The 21261-nt window shown below is 36.0% G+C and overlaps 2 protein-coding genes across 2 annotated transcripts in view; one reads left to right on the top strand and one right to left on the bottom strand.

Annotated features, from left to right (window-relative positions):
• The window catches only part of UBE2Q2 (ubiquitin conjugating enzyme E2 Q2), a 67079-nt gene extending 46039 nt beyond the window's left edge, over positions 1-21040 (top strand). Inside the window, exons 9-13 of the mRNA XM_024128835.3 lie at positions 4479-4537; positions 12970-13018; positions 13472-13567; positions 18640-18706; positions 20593-21040. Of these exons, the coding sequence (XP_023984603.1) occupies positions 4479-4537; positions 12970-13018; positions 13472-13567; positions 18640-18706; positions 20593-20624 (303 nt within the window). The 3' untranslated portion in view covers positions 20625-21040. The remainder of the gene's footprint in view (positions 1-4478; positions 4538-12969; positions 13019-13471; positions 13568-18639; positions 18707-20592) is intronic.
• Positions 3737-4256, bottom strand: LOC102975187 (eukaryotic translation initiation factor 1-like). The gene has a single exon (XM_055088152.1). It carries the CDS (start codon positions 4254-4256, stop codon positions 3903-3905), a length of 354 nt encoding a protein of 117 aa, XP_054944127.1. The 3' UTR covers positions 3737-3902.
• Positions 21041-21261: the final 221 nt, after the last annotated feature.

Here is a 21261-nt window from a genome sequence, read left to right as displayed (position 1 = left end):
TTGGGTAGTATAGTCATTTTCACAATATTGATTCTTCCAGTCCAAGAGCATGGTATATCTCTCCATCTCTTGGTATCATCTTTAATTTCTTTTATCAGTGTCTTACAGTTTTCTGCATACAGGTCTTTTGTTTGCCTAGGTAGGTTTATTCCTAGGTATTTTATTCTTTTTGTTGCAATGGTAAATGGGAGTATTTCCTTTATTTCTCTTTCAGATTTTTTCATCATTAGTGTACAGGAATGCAAGAGATTTCTGTGCATTATTTTGTATCCTGCAACTTTACCAAATTCATTGATTAGCTCTAGTAGTTTTCTGGTGGCATCTCTAGGATTCTCTATGTATAGTATCATGTCATCTGCAAACAGTGACAGTTTTACTTATTCAATTTGTATTCCTTTTATTTCTTTTGCTTCTCTGATTGCCATGGCTAGGACTTCCAAAACTATGTTGAATAATAGTGGTGAGAGTGGACATCCTTATCTTGTTCCTGATCTTAGAGGAAATGCTTTCAGTTTTCCAGCATTGAGAATGATGTTTGCTCTGGGTTTGTTGTATATGGGCTTTATTATGTTGAGGTAGGTTCCCTCTGTGCCCACTTTCTGGAGAGTTTTTATCATAAATGGTGTTGAATTTTGTCAAAAGCTTTTTCTGCATGTATTGAGATGATCATATGGTTTTCATTCTTCAATTTGTTAATATGGTGTATCACACTGATTTACGTATATTGAAGAATCCTTGCATTCCTGGGATAAATCCCACTTGATAGTGGTATATGATCCTTTTAATGTGTTGTTGAATTCTGTTTGCTAGTATTTTGTTGTGGATTTTTGCATCTATATTCATCAGTGGTAACTGGTCTGTAATTTTCTTTTTTTGTAGTATCTTTGTCTGGTTTTGGTGTCATGGTGATGGTGGCTTCATAGAATGAGTTTGGGAGTATTCCTTCCTCTGCAATTTTTTTGGAAGAGTTTGAGAAGAATGGGTGTTAGCTCTTCTCTTAATGTTTGATAGACTTCACCTGTGAAGCCGTCTGGTCCTGGACTTTTGTTTGTTGGACGATTTTCAGTCACAGTTTCAATTGCAGTGCTTATGATTGGTCTGTTTATATTTTCTATTTCTTCCTGGTTCACTCTTGGAAGGTTATACCTTTCTAAGAATTTGTTCATTTCTTCCAGGTTGTCCATTTTATTGGCATAGAGTTCCTTGTAGTAGTCTCTTAGGATGGTTTGTATTTCTGCGATGTCTGTTGTTACTTCTCCTTTTCATTTCTAATTTTATTGATTTGAGTCCTCTCCCTCTTTTTCTTGATGAGTGTGGCTGAAGGTTTATCAATTTTGTTTATCTTCTCAAAGAACCAGCTTTTAGTTTTATTGATCTTCACTATTGTTTTCTTTGTTTCTAGTTGATTTATTTCTGCTCTGATCTTTATGATTTCTTCTGCTAACTTTGGGTTTTGTTTGTTCTTCTTTCTCTAATTCCTTTAGGTGTAAGGTTAGATTGTTTATGTGATATTTTCGTTTTTTCCTGAGGTAGGCTTGTATAGCTATAAACTTCGATCTTAGAACTGCTTTTGCTGCATCCCATAGGTTTTGAATTGTCGTGTTTTCATTGTCATTTGTCTGTAGGTATTTTTTGATTTCCTCTTTGATTTCTTCAGTGATCTCTTGGTTATTTAGTAACGTATTGTTTAGCCTCCATATGTTTGTGTTTTTTACGTTTTTTTCCCTGTAATTGATTTCTAATAGCATTGTGGTCAGAACAGATGCTTGATATGATTTAAATTTTCTTAAATTTACTGAGGCTTGATTTGTGACCCAAGATGTGATCTGTCCTGGAGAATGTTCCGTGTGCACTTGAGACAGTGTAATCTGCTGTGTTTGGATGGAATGTCCTATAAATGTCAATTCTGTCTGGTCTGTTGTGTCATTTAAAGCTCGTTTTTCCTTATTTTCATTTTGGATGATCTGTCCATTGGTGTAAGTGAGGTGTTAAAGTCCCCCACTATTACTGTGTTACTGTCGATTTCCTCTTTTATAGCTGTTAGCAGTTGCCTTTTGTATTGAGATGCTCCTATGTCCATCCCCTCACTTTCAGTCTGAATGTGTCCCTAGGTCTGAGGTGGGTCTCTTGTAGACAGCATATATATGGGTCTTGTTTTTGTATCCATTCAGCAAGCCTGTTTCTTTTGGTTGGAGCATTTTATCTATTCACGTTTAAGGTAATTATTGATATGTATGTTCCTATAACCATTTTCTTAATTTGTTTTTGTTTTTGTTTTTGTAGTTCCTTTTCTTCTGTTGTGTTTCCCACTTAGAGAAGTTCCTTTAGCATTTGTTGTAGAGCTGGTTTGTTGGTGCTGAATTCTCTTAGCTTTTGCTTGTCTGTAAAACTTTTGATTTCTCCATCAAATCTGAATGAGGTCCTTGCCAGGTAGAGTAATCTTGGTTGTAGGTTCTTCCCTTTCATCACTTTAAGTATATCATGCCACTCCCTTCTGGCTTATAGAGTTCCTGTTGAGAAATCAGCTGTTAATCTTATGGGAATTCCCTTGTATGTTATTTGTCATTTTTCCCTTGCTGCTTTCAATAATTTTTCTTTGTCTTTAATTTTTGCCAATTGGATTACTCATGTGTCTTGGCATGTTTCTGCTTAGGTTTATCCTGTGTCGGACTCTGCACTTCCTGGACTTGGGTGGCTATTTCCTTTCCCATGTTAGGGAAGTTTTTGACTATAATCTCTTCAAATATTTTCTCGGGTCCTTTCTCCCTCTCTTCTCCTTCTGGGACCCCTATAATTTCAATAATTTTTCTTTGTCTTTAATTTTTGCCAATTTGATTACTCATGTGTCTTGGCATGTTTCTGCTTAGGTTTATCCTGTGTCGGACTCTCTGCACTTCCTGGACTTGGGTGGCTATTTCCTTTCCCATGTTAGGGAAGTTTTTGACTATAATCTCTTCAAATATTTTCTCGGGTCCTTTCTCCCTCTCTTCTCCTTCTGGGACCCCTATAATGCGAATGTTGTTGCATTTAATGTTGTCCCAGAGGTCTCTTAGGCTGTCTTCATTACTTTTCATCCTTTTTTTTTTCTTTCTTCTCTTGTGCAGCAGTGAATTCCACCATTCTGTCCTCCTAGTCACTTATCCGTTCTTCTGCCTCAGTTATTCTGCTATTGATTCCTTCTAGTGTATTTTTCATTTCAGTTATTTTGTTGTTCATCTGTGTTTGTTTGTTCTTTAATTCTTCTAGATCTTTGTTAAACATTTCTTGCATCTTCTCGATCTTTGCCTCCATTGTTTTTCCGAGGTCCTGGATCATCTTCACTATCATCATCCTGAATTCTGTTTCTGGAAGGTTGCCTATCTCCACTTCATTTAGTTGTTTTTCTGGGGTTTAATCTTATTCCTTCATCTGGTACATAGCCCTCTGCCTTTTCATCTTGTCTGTCTTTCTGTGAATGTGGTTTTTGTTCCACAGGCTGTAGGATTGTAGTTCTTCTTGCTTCTGCTGCTTTCCCTCTGGTGGGTGAGGCTATCTCTGTGTGTTTCTTAAGTTTATAATATACTGTCCTGTTTGGGCCTGATCTCAAGTTCATTTTTATTAGCTTTCGTTTTCATTTCATTTCATTTTGGAGGACTATTTTTATGTTTATGACCCTCATTCATCATTAGATAATAAATGTATCCATTCTTTATAAACTATTTTTATTCTTTTTAATGTTTGGTTTTTTTTGGGCTCTTTTCAGTTTATTGCATGAAGGAGTTACAGTAGTCCAAGTTAAAAGCAGACCCCAAATGGTTACATTATACAAGCTGTGAGGTTTTTAAACTTGTGACAAGGGATAGAAGGAAAATTCTACCCATTGCAAGGAAATCCTCTCTTAAGCTTCAGTGAGCCAGAAGCACTTAAAACCCATGAACCTTCAGCTGATTGTCCTTACCCAGTCTAGTCTTTATGAGGAACTGGCATATGTTCTTGATGTTCTTGTGCTGGTCACCCTGTACCTGAATTACTTCTCCATATTCTGAATGCTCAATTACAGTCGTACCATTGCAGGCAAATTTCTTCTGAAATGTCTTCGCTAGTTTCTTTTTATTGTAATCATCAGTGATCCCTTGGACAGTAGTAAGGGTCTGCCTGCCATTTTTCTGTTGAATTCTTATATGGATATAATCCTCAGTGCCAGCAGGAAGCAGATCATCACTCTTACTTGCATCAGCAAAGGGGTAGAAAGTGTGGAGCTTCTGGATAGTGGACATACGATATGATCCCTTTTCCTCAGTGGAAACGGCCTGCGGAAGGCGGCAGCTGGAGAAGGCGGGTTGGGGGGATGGAGTGTCGGGAAGCGAGGGTACTCAAGGGGGAGGCTGCTGAGTCCTCAGTGGCGGCTCAGTGACTGGGCTATAGAGTGTTTTAAAATCTTCTAAATAATACAGTATTAAGGATATTCTTAAAATTAAACTTGCTTATTTGTTTTTTAGGATAACTTTCCATTTGATCCTCCATTTGTTCGAGTGGTGTTACCTGTTCTCTCAGGAGGGTAAGTTTAAGTGATTGTTTCCTTCGATAGTCTACATCAGAATCATTTGGAGGGCTAGTTAAATGCTAGGATGCCTAGAATGTTGGGTTTACCTCAAGGTTTCTGATTCAGTAGGACTGGGGTAGGGCCTAAAAATTTGCATGTCTTAGATGGTCTCAGGTGAAGCTGATGTTCTAGGCTGGGAATCATAATTTGAGAATCATTGGCATAAACCATTATGTTTACAGGTAGAGTTTTTAATGACCTCTATTTGTACATACTTCACCTTAAAAAATCGAAAGTTTTTCAAATGTAAGATATGATTGAGGGTTTAAAGAAAGTTAGGATTAGAGTGATTCCCACATGCCTATGATCCTAGGAATAATCCCAGGAAATCTCATGGGCCTATGGAGCTGGTCATTGATCTTCTAAAGGTGGTTGTCTCAGTTTGGTAGGATCAAATGGTAATTGTCATGCATTTTTTAATTGAAGCTTCTATTGCCTTTTGGTGATTAGAAGTCATATGAAGGATAGGGAAAAGATCAGAATTTGTACCTAGGTTAGTTGTGAAATGTTCTGTAGATCCTCAAAGTAAGAGCAGTTAAACTAATTTGAGAATTCTGATATGCCCAGCTAATCAATTCCACTCTGTGAGACATATTATAGTGATTAAAACCTGAAAATATCCAGTCCTCTGATCATCTCTGTGGTTGATATAGTAATAGTTTCATTTAGATTAAAACAATCTGGGTGGCTATAAATGATTGAGGAAAATATTTGGAAACTTTTTGTAAATTCAGGATAAATATATAAAAATATTTTTATCAGATCATTTTGAAATCTGATGTAAACTTGACATAGATTTTTCACATTCTGTTGTGAAAAATCCCAAGAATTTTAAGAATTTATGATCTTAGTAGTTTACCACCTTGTTGTAGAGACAAACACATGAAATTATGAATAATGCCATTTTCAGTTTAAAAATCTGTTATATATTGAACAGTTTCTCTTCATTGATTCCTTTTACCAAATGGGGTTATTTTCCCATTATTCAAATGAATAACTGGAATAATAAGCTGGTGACTTATCCAGATAAATCTTGTAACATCTAATAAAGTATTTTTCCATTATACGAAAAGCCAGCAATGTAAAATATTAAAAGTATTGAGTACTCAACTGATTGTCAAATGTTAAATATGGACTTAAGTTCTCTGAGGTTGAAGGAGAAGGGGATTGCTTCTGGCAATAGTGATCTGGGAAGACTTGGACAAGTAGGTGGGATCTCAGCTGGGCCATGAAGTATTGGGTGGGGTTTGGTCAACTGATGGAGGTTGAAGGAAAATTGTCTATGTAGGTGAAAGGTAAACACAGTCACACATTTGGGAAAGAGCATGATGTATTCAGAGTGTACCAGATCAGTTTGAGCTATAACACAAGAGGGGTAGAATTCATATAGAATAATTAAAAGAAATTGTGTTGACAATTTATATAGGAGCATGGATTGGTGAGCAAACTATTTCCTATGGATATTGAATTTATCTTTCTGTAACTGGTTCAGGAACAGGGAAATAACAGTAAAGAGAATGTTTTAGAAAGATAAATATGGTGACAGTAGAAGAGACTACAGGACAAACTTATATTCACAAAACCTGGAAGAATGCGAGCCTTGTTAACTAGAGCTGAGGCCACTGTCTTAGGATGAAGTGATGACAACCTAAATCGGTACAGTAGTAATGGGAATGGAAAGATGAATGAAAGGTGAGTGCTAATTTGAGGCAGAATCAAAATGATTTTGAGGCAAAATCAAAATAACAGTCTACTATTAAGTAAAGAGGAAGAATTACTAGCTGACACGGGAAGAACTAAAGAAGAACTAAAAAGTATGAAGCCTGATAGAAGAGAGCTTGCAATCTTAGAATAAGGCTAAAGCTTGAACACTGTGACTCTGGATAGATTATTAAGCAATTTTTGTTCCAAATATTTTATATCCCACATCTCCTAGCTACACCCTTATTTGTTTCTTGTCATAGTCAAAAAATTTTTTTAAACATAACAGCCTTATTGTGATACAATTCACATATGATAAAACTTACCTTTTAAAGTGTATGATTCAGTGGTTTAGTATACTCAGAGTTGTGCAACCTTTACCACTAATTTCTACCACCTTCCAAAAGAAACTCTGTACCCATTAGCAATCACTTCTCATTCCTTCCTCCTACGCCCCACCCACCAGCAACCAATAATCTCCTTTCTGTCTCTCTGGATTTGCCTATTCTGGACATTTTTTTTTTTTTTTTTTTTTTTTTTTTGCGGTATGCGGGCCTCTCACTGTTGTGGCCTCTTCCATTGCGGAGCACAGGCTCTGGACGTGCAGGCTTAGCGGCCATGGCTCACGGGCCCAGCCGCTCCACGGCATGTGGAATCTTCCCAGACCGGAGCGCGAACCCATGTCCCCTGCATCGGCAGGTGGACTCTCAACCACTGTGCCACCAGGGAAGTCCTGTCTGGACATTTCATTTAAATGGAACCAAACAAATTACAGGCTTTTGTGACTGGCTTCTTTCACTTAACAAAATTTGTGGGCTTCCCTGGTGGTGCAGTGGTTGAGAGTCTGCCTGCCAATGCAGGGGACATGAGTTCAAGCCCTGGTCCAGGAAGATCCCACATGCTGTGGAGCAACTAAGCCCGTGTGCCGTAACTACTGAGCCTGCATGCCACAACTACTGAAGCCTGCGTGCCTAGAGCCCATGCTCCGCAAGAAGAGCAGCCACCGCAGTGAGAAGCCCTGTGCACCACACGAAGTGTAGCCCCTGCTCGCTGCAACTAGAGAAAGCCTGCACACAGCAATGAAGACCCAGCGCAGCCAAAAATAAATAAATAAAATAAATTTATATTAAAAAAAATTTGTCAAGGTCCATCCACGTTGCAGCATATATCAGTACTTCATTCCATTTTATTTATGCATGGACATTTGTTTTTTCCACCCTTGGGCTATCATGAATAATGCTGTGAATATTCATGTACATGCTTCTGTGTGCACATGTTCATTTCTCTTTCGCATATACCTATGTGAGGAGGCACTAGGTCCTTTGGTAACTAACTTTTTGATGAAGTACCAGACTGTTTTCCAAAGTGGCTGCACCATTTACATTCCCACAAGCAATGTGTATATAACCACACTCTTCACTTCCTGTTCACTTTTCAGCCCCATGTAGTCTGGCATTGGCTGTTAGTGTTCCTCCCAAACTGGTATAGCCGATAAGGACTTTGGCATTGGTAAAGACAGAAGTCCCTTTTAAGGCTCTGTCATATCTGATTATCAGATTTCTCAGCAACATTGAAACATTTTTCCCTTGTCTTCTGATTGCCTCTTCTCTGTCTCTTTTGCTGGAAACTCCTTGTTCACTTAACTTCTACCTATTGGAGTTCTTCAGAATTTAGTACTGGGTCCTTTTTTCTTTTCCCTTAATTCCTTTGCCTTTTTATTTTATTTTATTTATTTTATTTATTTATTTTTTGCGGTACGCGAGCCTCTCACCGTTGTGGCCTCTTCTGTTGCGGATCACAGGCTCCGGATGCGCAGGCTCAGCGGCCATGGCTCATGGGCCTAGCTGCTCTGCGGCATGTGGGATCTTCCCAGACCGGGGCACAAACCCGCGTCCCCTGCATTGGCAGGCGGACTCTCAACCACTGCGCCACCAGGGAAGCCCTTAACAGAATCTTTTGTAGAATAAAATATTTTAGTTTTGATGAAGTCAAATTTATAGATGTTTCTCCTTTTATAGATTATGCTTTTGGTGTCAAATCTAAGAACTCTTTGCCTAGCCCTAGATCCCAAAGATTTTCTCCTACCTTTTTTTCCTCAAGGTTTTACAGTTTATAGATAAGTCTGTGAATCATTCTGAATTAATTTGTGCATAAGGTACGAGGTGTAGGTCATAAATTTTTGCCTAATGTCCAGTTGCTCTAGCGTGATTTGTTGAAAAAGCTCCCATAGCTTTTGAAATATTTCTATGTGCCAGTGACTCCCAGGTTCGTATCTCACATCCCTGTGTCTTTTCTGCTTCCAACATCCTTCTGCCTTCTTGACACCTCTACTTGAATGTCTCTTATACAGGCACCACAAACTCTTTGGGACAAAAACTTGAACCCATCTTCTTTTCAGTTTCCCTTCCCCAGTCTTGCTTATTTTAATTAATGAATCTAGGAGTCATTCTTTACATCACCTTTTCCTCATTTTCCTTTGATTCTCCCTTTTAAAGAGTTCTCAGATCCAATTACTTGTCTCCATTTTTGTTGCTACCACCATCAGTTCCCACTTGGATAACTTCAGGATTCCTGATCAGACTCCTGCTTCTGTTCCCTCATTCATAAAGCTTCTCTAGAGTGAGCTTTTACAAATTTGTTCTGATTATGTTGCTCCCCTGCTTAAGCTCTTCCCATGTCTTCCCACTGCTCCTACAGGTTGATGTCCTTACCATATTCTACACGCCCGCTGTGATCTTTTCTTTGCTTTCCTCTTCAGTCATCTTGTTACCACACTTTTCCTCTCTGTGCTAATGCCCCACTAGTTGTCTTTCAGCCCCTAGTGCCGAGCAGACTCTGTCCTCATGACTTCCATATACATTTCCTCTACCTGGAATGTTATTCCCACCCACACTTCAATTCCTGCAGGTCTCAGCCTGTGTGTCACTCTTTGATATGCTGTTCCTGACCACCAAATTTAAAATAAGCCTCCTGGTTTTTCCTTCTCACAGAACTCAGGGTCTCCATCCCCCACTTTATTGTTTATTTGTTTAACATCTGTAATCTTTACTGGATTGTAAACATCATGAAGGCAGGGTCATGTCAGTTTTCTTCATTGTATGCTCTGTGTCTGGTTCAGTGCTTTAGCATACATACTATATATGCAGTAGATATTTTTGAATGAATGAACAAGATAGGAAAATATAGTAAGTTAGCAAGATGTAGTAGGCAATTTACGGTAATATACAATTCCCAGTCCACTGGTATTTTTATGAGCTATATTATTGAGCCATCGAAACTTGACCATCTTTCTTGCTTAGTCCAGGGTGTAGTGTAGTGAGAATCAGAAAGATTATTTGATGATAATACAATACCTTGTGAGAGAGCTATTTGTAGGCAACTGAAGATGCTTTATTGGTTGATATAATAAGAAGTATTCTTTGTGTGCCAGTCATCCACAAAGAAAATACTTCTACTTCGAGATGACCATGGGTTGGTTCTGTCTGTATTGAGAGAACATTATCTTAAGAATCTGGTTTTAAATGTCAGCATTTTCTTTATCCCTCTCTTAGGGCTCTATTCTTAGAATCCATGGCCCCTTTCCTTACCTTGAAAGGGGAGGATTATGATTGTTTTATGTGGGCTGGTAAGCCTGCCTTTTTTTTTTAATGTCATTATCAAGAATTTGACTGTAATATAAAAATTTTATTTCTCATCTCTGTTTTTTTGATCATGTATGATTTAAGAATCATGTTGTATGATTAATGTTACTTGTTGTCCCTTTAAGTACTTATTAATGGTATCTGTTGTCCCCTCAAAGCAATTAAGTGATCATCATAGACTGTGGGTGGGGAGGTTAGCTGGCAAACATTCTTGCAGGAACCTCCTAGTAAAACAAAAATTCTATAAATTGAATGCCTGAAGAGGCTGAGCTTAGGATAGTGTTTGCTATACAACTTTGGCAACTGAAAATTTTTTTAAGCTGAAAATATTGCTATGCCCATGTATATGGCATTTTATCTTTAGATGACTCTTAGATTATTATTTTTTTTCTAGTGTTCTTGCATTGTCTCAATATTCAGCAGGAACTCTTTGTTTGGAGGTAAAGAGCAATAAGCGTTTGGAACACATTGATAAAATGATACAGTACAGAAGTAGAGTTGATAAAATGATACAGTACAAAAGTAGAATTGGCTACTTCTTTTAGGTGTAAATGCTGCTGACAGTATATATTAAGGAAAAGTTTAGTAAGTGTATATTAAGGAAAAGTTTAATATGCATTAATATATACTTAGTTCACTTTTTGTATAGGTACTAGAACTACTTCTGTCTTGTGTTAGACATCCAGCAAACATTTTTGTAGCTATTATGTGCTTGTAGAAAATGTACTTTCTTTTGATCTACAAGTATGAAAACTTCCCTTCTTCCCTCCTGACAAGACTCTCCACCCCAAAATGAAGAGTGGGGTGCTAAAAGGGAAGGTGGTGGTTAGATAATTGGTAACTCAGTGTCATCTACATATCTTCTTTTGCTAAAATGTTTCTCTTTAGCATTTCTGAAGTGTAAGGACCAATGAGTGTAATGAGTGTTAACTCATTTACAGATTACTAGACTTTGAGCAGTTTTGGAGGAGCCAAAATCCAAATGAGAACTTGGATCTTGTAATTCCGTTAAATCAGCAAGTGCTTATTTAAAGCTGACTATATACAAGATGCACTTTGAGCCCAGTGGGAGATTCAAAGAATTGGAGACAGATTTCTGAGTTTCAGGAACATAAGAGAATATACAAAGTTTAAAATCCCATGATTCTCCTCCCTAATTTAATTTTTTGGAGTGTTTTTCTTTCCTTCGTGTTAAACTTTCAAAGTTCCCAGAAGTTGGGACAAGCAAGTAAGAGAGACAGTTGCCTAAGTTCTTCAGGATGGGGGTAGTTACTGACTACTTTATGTTAATGAATAATTTCACTGTAACTGTTTTTACTAATAGTCTACAGTAGAAGTTTTTAGATTGCTTTACTTCTGTGTAATTCGGTTTAGTCAACACAAGGATGCATTTGGTTAGCCAGAATGCAAAATTTGCTGGCTAGAATGGTCTTGGAAAGTTTTATGGGGCAGGGGGGAATATGGCATTTGGAAGAGTAGGAAGCAGTGGGAATGTCAGGCAAGGAAGGGAAAGGCATGGGCAAAGTCCCAGAGGACAAAAAAAATTTGTGGTAGACTCACTTTTCACCTAGACCTGATCAGTGGTCTTACCTTATGTATTTTCAAGCTTACCACAGTTTTTCTTCTGTAATTACCATTCCTTTGATTTTATTTTTAAGCATGGTATTTAATGTTTTTTTCTTAAAGATTTGAGCTCTTTTTAAAAAAAAAAAATTTATTTATTTATTTATTTTTGGCTGCATTGGGTCTTCGTTGCTGCGCGTGGGCTTTCTCTAGTTGTGGCGAGCGGGGCCTACTCTTTGTTGCGGTGCGCAGGCTTCTCATTGCAGTAGCTTCTCTTGTTGCGGAGCACGGGCGTTAGGCGCACGGGCTTCAGTAGTTGTGGCACATGGGCTCAGTAGTTGTGGTTCGCAGGCTGCAGAGCACAGACTCAGTAGTTGTGGTGCACAGGTTTAAGTTTTGATTTTATTTTTAAGCATGATATTTAATGTTTTTTTCTTAAAGATTTGAGCTCTTTTTAAAAAAAAAAAAAAATTTATTTATTTATTTTTGGCTGCATTGGGTCTTCGTTGCTGCGCGTGGGCTTTCTCTAGTTGTGGCGAGCGGGGCCTACTCTTTGTTGCGGTGCGCAGGCTTCTCATTGCAGTAGCTTCTCTTGTTGCGGAGCACGGGCGTTAGGCGCACGGGCTTCAGTAGTTGTGGCACATGGGCTCAGTAGTTGTGGTTCGCAGGCTGCAGAGCACAGACTCAGTAGTTGTGGTGCACAGGTTTAAGTTGCTCTGCGGCATGTGGGATCTTCCCAGACCAGGGCTCGAACCCGTGTCCCCTGCATTGGCAGGCAGATGCTTAACCACTGCGCCTCCAGGGAAGTCCTAATGTGTTTTAAAGTTTAACATTAAAGGAGGAATTACTTTGTTTGAGAAAGTGTTAAAAGGCTGAAGAATCTTGATCTAAATAATGATTTCCTAAGGGAGATCTGGGAAATCCCCAGTAATTGTTGTTGGTTCAGAGAACAGTCCTCAGGACTGGGAAGAGAAATAGGGGAGTCCCAGAGAGGGGCCCCGTGGTCAGAACCATTTGATCCTCAAAACAGAATGAAAAAAAATTTTAACTATAAATATAAATGCAGATGTTCATTATTATAGATAGAGTAAAGTCACTCCTGTCAGAGGAACAACTTTTGGCTGTGTAACATGATGGTGGAGAAATCTTTGGATGAGTAGAACAGTTGAAGGCCATATAAGGAAATTTTTCTCCTGCCCCCATTCTCTGGAATATTTAGGGCTAAGTTCTTAGTTTCTGATACCTTAAAAGTCTTCTGTTATTAAGAACCATTATTTAAGAAAAAAAAAAAAGACATTTAGATGATGACATCAGGATTTTAGAATTACCCATAGTCCTGTAACTCTAACAACTATTTTCATTTTTGCATGTTATCTTCTAATCTTTACTTGTATGCATACTTTCTTAGTAATGGTACTTTAAAAATTGATGAAGGAATACCAAGATCTAGAGAATTTTGTATGATTCCTGTTTCTATTTAAGGTACGTGTTGGGTGGTGGAGCATTATGCATGGAACTACTCACAAAACAGGTGACTGTTTTCTTATGGTACTTGTGTTTTTCAACCATAGAGTGTTTTAACTATGTAAATTAGATTCTAAGTGGACAAAGCTCTTTGTAATAGTACCTACTTTAACATAATTTTTGTTTTTTGCTAAAAGCACCTACTTTTAATAATGAAAGCTTTTTAAAACAGTAAAATGACATTGTACTTGCTGCTTAATCTATGCTAGGATGGGCAATAAGAGTGATGTATATTTAAAGTTGTTATTTGCTCATTTTTAGCACTTCGATTGTTGGTTTGCTTTGCTTCTTTTTTTGTGAGATTTTGGAAATGGTCCAACTTTACTTTTACTCCTTGACCACAAACTTCTTAACATTAATTTGCTGTTATTGAGTCATTATATGCCATTTTCTTAAGCTTTCCTAACTGGGAATCAGGAATACCATTTTGTTTTAAAAAAGTGTTTTCTTCTTTCTGTAGGGCTGGAGCAGTGCCTATTCAATAGAATCGGTCATCATGCAAATCAATGCCACCTTAGTCAAAGGCAAAGCCAGAGTGCAATTTGGCGCAAATAAGGTACTTTTATTAAGAATGTCACATAAACTATAAGATATATTTCCTGTTATCTTATGAGGAGGCTTCTTTCTGTTCTCTTAGTCTTTGTTATTTCTACTATAGTTAAATATGTCTCTAATTTAAAATTTATTATTGGTTTATATATACTAATAAGTAAAAAATTATATGTAGTTGTAAGTTTCCAAAAATTGATCATGTTGTAATAGTTAATTCCCAGTGAGCATATATGTGCTAGGCTGTAATCTAAACTTTTTATTTGTTTTAACTTTCATTCCTCTTAATAACCTAAAAGTAGGTACTGTTATTGTCCTCATTTTGTAGATGAGGAAACTGAAGCACACAGAAGTTAGGTAACTCGACTAAGGTCACAGGTGGCAGAGTGAGGATTGGAACCAGACTTTCTGGCCGTTAGTCTCTTCTCTTAACCACTGAGTTCTTTTCTTTATTCACTTACTATATCAGAAATATCTTTTTACGTCTAATTGTAGTTATCTATAAACACTTAAGTGGACACTTAAGGATGTACTCTGAAGTTAGTATGTTTTGGAAAAATATGTGATGGAAATCATCCTGACCTGACCTTAAAAAAAATATGGATGTTCCTAAAGTTCCTTGTGAATTTTGTATTAAATGCCTATCCAAATAGTACTAAACCTAAATAGGTATTTGTAACTGTATTGCACATCAAATCATGAGCCCACTGGAATCTTAACTCACAGGGGAAGCAAAAAATTGAAAAGGCTGTTTTACAGAATTATATACTTGGGATAATATTATAAAATAACTTACTTTTAGCTTTTTAAACAGCTATTTCTTTGCATTAGAACAAAGTACCATTTTGTATAAAATCTAGAAGTTAATTGAAAAGTAGTGAATTGCTTATAACTACATTTAACTAGTGTTTCTTAACAGTGTATATATTTTAGGTATTTTAAATGTGGCAATAGAATGATGTATTAGAACATCAAAACTTCGTTTTTCTAAATGACAATTTATGCTCACTATACAATTTCTAAAGTAGAAACAAATACAAACTAAAAAAGGCATCTGTAATTTGAGTGTCTAGAAATACTATTAGCGTTTTGGTGTACTTCCAGTCTTTAAAATTTTCTTCCTGGCATTTATTTACATGTAGAACTTGATGTTAAATTTCATCATTTTTAAAAAAAAATTAGCTTGTTTTTCTCATTAAGAGAAAATACAAAAGGCTTAGAACAGTGATTTTTTTGAGTAATTGAAAGAACATTTTTACCAGTAACTCACACTGTAAACTTACTCTCTGGGCGCCTGTATCTTTACCTGAAATACAATTGATCTGGATATTTTAAGTTTCTTCCAGTTTTAACATTCTATAATAACAATACGCTATCTTTGTTCAGTGCTGTAATTCCCTTGGAATCAATCAATTTCAATATTATTGCCTTAAACCTTTACATTTTCATAATTGTAGTTTTGTAACAAAGCAAGTAAATATAACCATTTTATATAGAGTGCCAAGTTAGGCAGCTAAATATGTTTGCATATTAGAGTATGTCTTAGAAGGTGAATTTTTTTAATTGTTAAGGTGAAACCTCACCCTTCTATTTTTTTTTTTCTTATTAAGAAATATTTGTCAGTTAAGAATGTAGAAACTTTGCATGATGTAATATGAGTTTTACCTTCCAGCCTTCTACACTCAGCAGGGAATAGTCTGAATGTTAACTTTAAAAATACTACTATCAAAAAAGTAAGGTGCTAAATGGTGTTAAAAATATGCTACCGTTTGTGTAAGAGGGATAGACAAGGACATATTATAGATGTGCTTTTATAAACAGAGAATATATCTCTGGAAGGATATTCAAGAAAATGCTAATAACGATTATATCTGACAAGGGAGTGTTGAAATATTGAGGGGGCAGGTTAGAACTGGGAGGGAGACTTTACTGTAAATCATTTGTGCTATTTGAATTTCTTTTTGCCATACAGCTATTCAGAAATATTTAAGATATAAAAAAATATTATCAGCTATTGGTTCAAAATAAATGAGTTTGTACCCTAAAAAAATCTTATTAAAATGAGATAAATATACGTAAGTACTGAAAAACAGAAAAAGATGCCCATCCACACACATGAAATTTGGGGATAGGGTCAGATTGATAGAGCTGAGGATCTGCAGCTATGCCTGGGACAGAAGGATCTTGGCAAAGCTGGTTTTCTTATTCAGTTAACATGGAATAGAATATAGACTGTAACATTAACTCTAGGCTATAGTAGTGAGAAAGCCTTCTAAAGTAGAGGTCTAATCGTATACTTTTAGCAGGAATTGGGGGTTTAGATAGGCAAGACAGTGCCTTCTAAGAAGCTTCTGTTCACTGTTTGGAGGGTAATGGTAGTTGAGCTAAATAGTGAAGTCCTAGAGCACACAGCCCTAACTAGCTATTTCTATAATCAGGAAAGGCATCTGTCTTCTCTACAGCCCATAGACCTCCAGTTATTTACCTATAGGATCCCCTAGTCAGTGATCACATTCACATGAGAGAACTGATTTTTATTTTTATTTTCCGGGGGAAGTTGTTACCTATACTAAGCACTCCAGTCTTCTATTATAAATGAGCGAGATTGGGGAGCCGAATCTGGGAACCTTGAATAATCCCGAGATTCTCCAACGGGACTAAAGTGGTCTCATGTTAGTTGTATCCACAGTTCTCATCAGCAGCAGACACAATCTTTAGAGGAAAGCATTTCTAATTTAAGTCTGTAAGATTCTCAAAGATTAAGATCAAGCAAATATGAATTCAGTGAAAGATGACAAGCACATAAGTAGACAGCCTAACATACATGAGAACTGGCAGAAACAATGAATAAGAGACATATTCCCAAAGACTTGAGGTTTTGGAATTAGCAGATACTAGAATTGTGAGAAAATGAATAATTATATGTAAAATCTAGTGTAAAGAAAAAAGAATCATAAGATTGAGCAAACGATAAGACCAGGAATGATGAGACAGATCTGAAAAAGAATGAAATAGAATTTATAGAAATGAAAAATGTTGAAATGAGAAACAATTGATTAGACATCAAAAGAGAGAATTAATTGATTAGAAAAAATAACTCAGAATATTGCACAGAGAGACCTGGGGATAGACAGTACAGCAGAAGTTAAGAGGTAGAGATCAGAACAAGGTCTAAAACATGTCTTATTCGAATCCCAGGAGGAGATAATAAAATTATATTAAAGAGAGAAATAGAAACCAGAAAGTGAAATTGTAGAAGCAGGTCCAAATGAATAAGTCATAACAAATATAAATGGACTAAAGTTACCAGATAGATTAGACTAAAGATACCAGTTAGACAGTTCAAATTAAAAAGCGGTCTTTAACAAGTGTATTTATTATTTATTTTTATTAAATTTTTTTTTGAAGTGTAGTTGATTTACGGTGTTGTGTTAATTTCTTTTGTGTTCATTTTTTTCTGTACAGCAAAGTGACTCATTTATACATATGTAAATGTATTCTTTTTCATATTCTTTTACATTATGGTTTGTCACAAGAAGTATATTTAAAATGTGAGGATACAAAGAGATAGAAAAAAAAATTTTCTGAAGAAGAATGATAAAGATAGGCCAGTATAGGCATACCTTGGAGCTGTTATGGGTTCAGTGCCAGACTACTACTTCGATAAAGCCAGTATCACAATAAAGCAAGTCACATGAACTTTTTGGTTTCCCAGTGCATACAAAATTTACACTATACTGCAGTCTATTAAGTGTGCGATAGCCTTATGTCTAAAAAACAATGTACATGCCATAATTTAAAAAAACTTTACTGCTAAAAAATGCTAACCATCATCTGAGTCTTCAGTGAGTTGTAGTAGTAACACCAGAGATCACTGATCCCAGATCACTGTAACAGATATAGCAATGAAAAAGTTTGTGTCACATTTTGGTAATTCAAAATATTTCAGACACACAAAATGAGCCAGTGCTGCTGGGAAAAATGGAGCCTCTAGACCTGCTCGACGCAGGGTTGCCAGAAACTTCAAATTGTAAAAAAGGCAATATCTGCTAGGTGCAGTAAAGTGAAGTGCAATAAAATGAGGTTTGCCTGTATACACTGACAAAAAGATGATGTAGCTGCAGTATCAAACAATGTGATGTTGGAACAGAAAGCATTAGCGACTACTTAATGATGAAAGTCTCATTTAACCAGGAGGATATAATTTTTTTTTTTACTCTGTCATGCTACCTATCATTTGTTGAGAGGAAAAAGCAGGGGACAGTGACTGACAGCAATAGGCTATACATTTTCTTGTATAACTTTAAGGATATACAAGGAAACTGATAACAGTAGTTAATTTGGGTAGAACAAGGAAGGTGGATAAGGGGAGGAACTGGGTGGTTTCAGGACAGGTAGGAAGGAGAGTTGTTACTTAGAATATGTTTATACATTTATTCTTACACTGTGAATTTATTTAAAAATTCTATGACATAATATAATAGGTGTGTACCACTATGGAGAATGCTTATGATGTATTAATTGGAAGTTAAGATGTAGGCCAGTTGTACTCATGGGGATAAAATTAATGATAAACTTGGCCCCTTAAAAGAGGTTCTAATCTAGAGGTTAACAAAAGAAGACTCCTTTAGTAATGGCTTGATGCCACTTGGACATTCTTTAGATTTTTTAACTCAAAATGTCATTCATATGTGTAGTCCTTAAAGCCTAATGTTTCCTTACCTGAAGGTAATATTTTGTAGTTCTTTTTTTTTGATGGAAGTTATGAGGAAGAGTTTTTCTACTTGCATCCAAATAGCATCCTTTAACTTTATTCATAAAGCCTTGTACTTGTGCAGTGGTAGGAGGACTTATAAAAATGAACTGTGAATTTTGTAGATCTTTCCTAGAGAACAATTTCGGTTTTGTTGTCCCTCTAAAATGGTAGAGAATAATGAAATTGAGAAATTTATTTTTGAAATGGAAGTATAACTTAGTTTCCTGTGTTCTTTTAAGTACAGTGGTGATGCATCCATAAATTATTTGTAATGATTTTCATCTACTTATAGTTTTGATATGAAATGTATAATTCTCTTTCAGAATCAATATAATCTAGCAAGAGCCCAACAATCCTATAATTCCATTGTACAGATACATGAGAAAAATGGTATGTTTAGTTAAATAAGTATTGCCATTTATGAAATTTTACATAATGTACTGTTGATATTTATCATGTTTTATTCTTCTGTTTTTGCTTTAATTTCTTACAAAGTACAGCTACTACAGTGAAAAACTTTAACCTGAGGATACACACACTGTATTTCATTCAAAATCTTTGTATCCTAAATACTTGGCCTGGGAACCTCTGAGTCAGAGTCAAGATTTTTGAATAGATTAAGGAATGGATCACTTTACTCACTTGAAATGTATGGTATTGGGATAGGAATTGAGTTAAAGGCAACTCTAAAGGTGGAGTTCTTGCTGCTAATACTGAGTAAATGCAATCAGGATCATGAACCAGTTTCTGAAACATCTTCAGACTACTTAATGCTTTTTGACAATTGTACACATTTATTTATTCAAGTAAAAAAGTACTAATTTCAGTTTATACTTAAGAGTATTTGAGTTGTAAATTTAAAAAAATATTAAAATATCTTTCAAAACTTTATTGGCCTTTTAAAATTTTGCTTATTTTCACAATGCATGTTTGGAGTTTTTGTCTCTAATAGTGAGGCAATAAACAAGTAGACTTGGAATCAGAAGACCTATTATCAAGTGACATTTGTGTCACTCATTAGCTCTGTGGCCCTGAGCAAGTCCCATTACCGCTCAGCCTGTTTCCTCATCTCTAAAATTGGCATGATGTCTGTCTTGCCGAACATGAGGAAAAAGCGAGTAGTGTGTATGCACAGCATTTTATAACCAAGTGCTGATATTCATGGTAGCTGGGGTAGTGAAACTGATGCTTTTTTGTGCAGAGTAAGTAAATTGATAGGAAGTAGTTTTCTTCAAGAGTATTTACAGTAAAGTGTTCTTTGCTAGAATGTGGTAGTTTGTGACTTAAGATTTGTGTTTTGTGTGTGCTCAATTTTATTTTAATGACAGAGCAAACTTGCCACTTTTGCAGTGACTGCTTAACTTCTGAAAGAGTAGTATTCAGAACAATTTTCAAGCTTCTGAAGAGGGAAATGATAAAAAACTTGAGGACAAAGCTGGGTTTTCATAATAATAATCATCTCCAGCACCCTAAATTAACAGACCCAAAGACTCCTGTATGCTACTTCATTAACCACGTGGATGCTTCACAAATCTTGGTATATTCATACTGTTCCAATGGCAATTTCATACCAAGCAATACTTAATCTCATTTGCCTTTTTAGAGAGAGCTTATATTTTTGTTGAGCTTAGAAACATATTTTTTTTTATGTCTTATTTTTTGTTAAATTAGATGTTGTAGTCAGCATTCAAAAATGTTTGTGGAAACTGTATTTGAGAAAGTGTGGGTGTGTGTATAATTAGCTATGGTAAAAGAGCAATAGATTCAGATTCAGGAGATGGCTTCTAGTATCTTCTGCTAAATCTGATCTTGGGCTTACTTAATCAGTGCACCTACTGAGATGGCACCCTCACTGGTAAAATGACATCACTGCCTGATGACAGTCCAAGTTCCTCTTATTCTAAAATACCAGGATTTTGTTTGGGGGATAGCTATTTTCAGTGTGGTTTCCTTTCAAATACCGAATTGAAATGAAATATAAAACCTAGCTTGTTGCCTAATATTTCCACACTTTCTCTTTTGGTAGAAATGCCATTAATATAGAGATCTTATATTGAAAACTCAAGTACAGTTTATTCATATAAAATAACTTTATGTTGTGAACATAAATATCAAAATGCTATGTTACCAACCCAAGTGTAAGTTTAATTTTTACAGTAGGTTTACAGAGGAAAATTATGGGTAGAGAAAGTATCTAACCTTAGTAAAATGCCATTTCTCCTAGTTGGTTTAAGAATTAAAATATTTTAACTGTTTTTTTCCCCATTCTTTTTCAGGCTGGTACACCCCTCCAAAGGAAGATGGCTAAATGTGTTGACTTTTATATGTTTGGACCAATGTTGCTTTAAAGAAAATCTTTCCAACATGCAGACACAAGCTTTGAGTGCCCCTATAACAGCAGTACCGAAGATGTTAGCTAATAGATATTTTAGTGGATAATCTGTCAACTGATCCAGTATAAGTTACAGCCTTTCCATTTTTCTCATTTTAGGTATCTTGGACTGAGCAGTGGGGCCTTTACTATATTTTTCCTGATAAATACACATACTGGCCACTCCTTATCATCTCTTTCTTTGAAAGGTGAAATGTGTTAAGCAGACAAGTCAGCATCAGGTTACTGAAGTTGCAACTTGAAGGCAACTTTCCCATTTTGAGCTCATGTGTTATGAGGATTTGCAACATATTGTTCCATTTAAAGCCAATAAAAGTTTAATTGATGTTTAATATTGGTTTAGAAAATTTAAGGTGTTCTAAATCACAGTAGCTTTTCAGGTTAAAACCATTTTATGATATTGCCAAAATAATGACAGGAAACATACTTATTAAACTGTTAAACTTTTTTTTTTTATGGCTATGAAGATCTGAATTGTTTTCCCAAGATTTGCTCTTTAGTAAGTTGTACTTTTTAGGCAAAGCAAAGCAAGGCTATGCCAATTCAGGCTTGT

The sequence above is a fragment of the Physeter macrocephalus genome, chromosome 11 (genome assembly GCF_002837175.3).
Source record: "Physeter macrocephalus isolate SW-GA chromosome 11, ASM283717v5, whole genome shotgun sequence".
Lineage (NCBI taxonomy): Eukaryota > Metazoa > Chordata > Mammalia > Artiodactyla > Physeteridae > Physeter > Physeter macrocephalus.
This window is presented reverse-complemented; position numbering and strand designations above follow the sequence as displayed.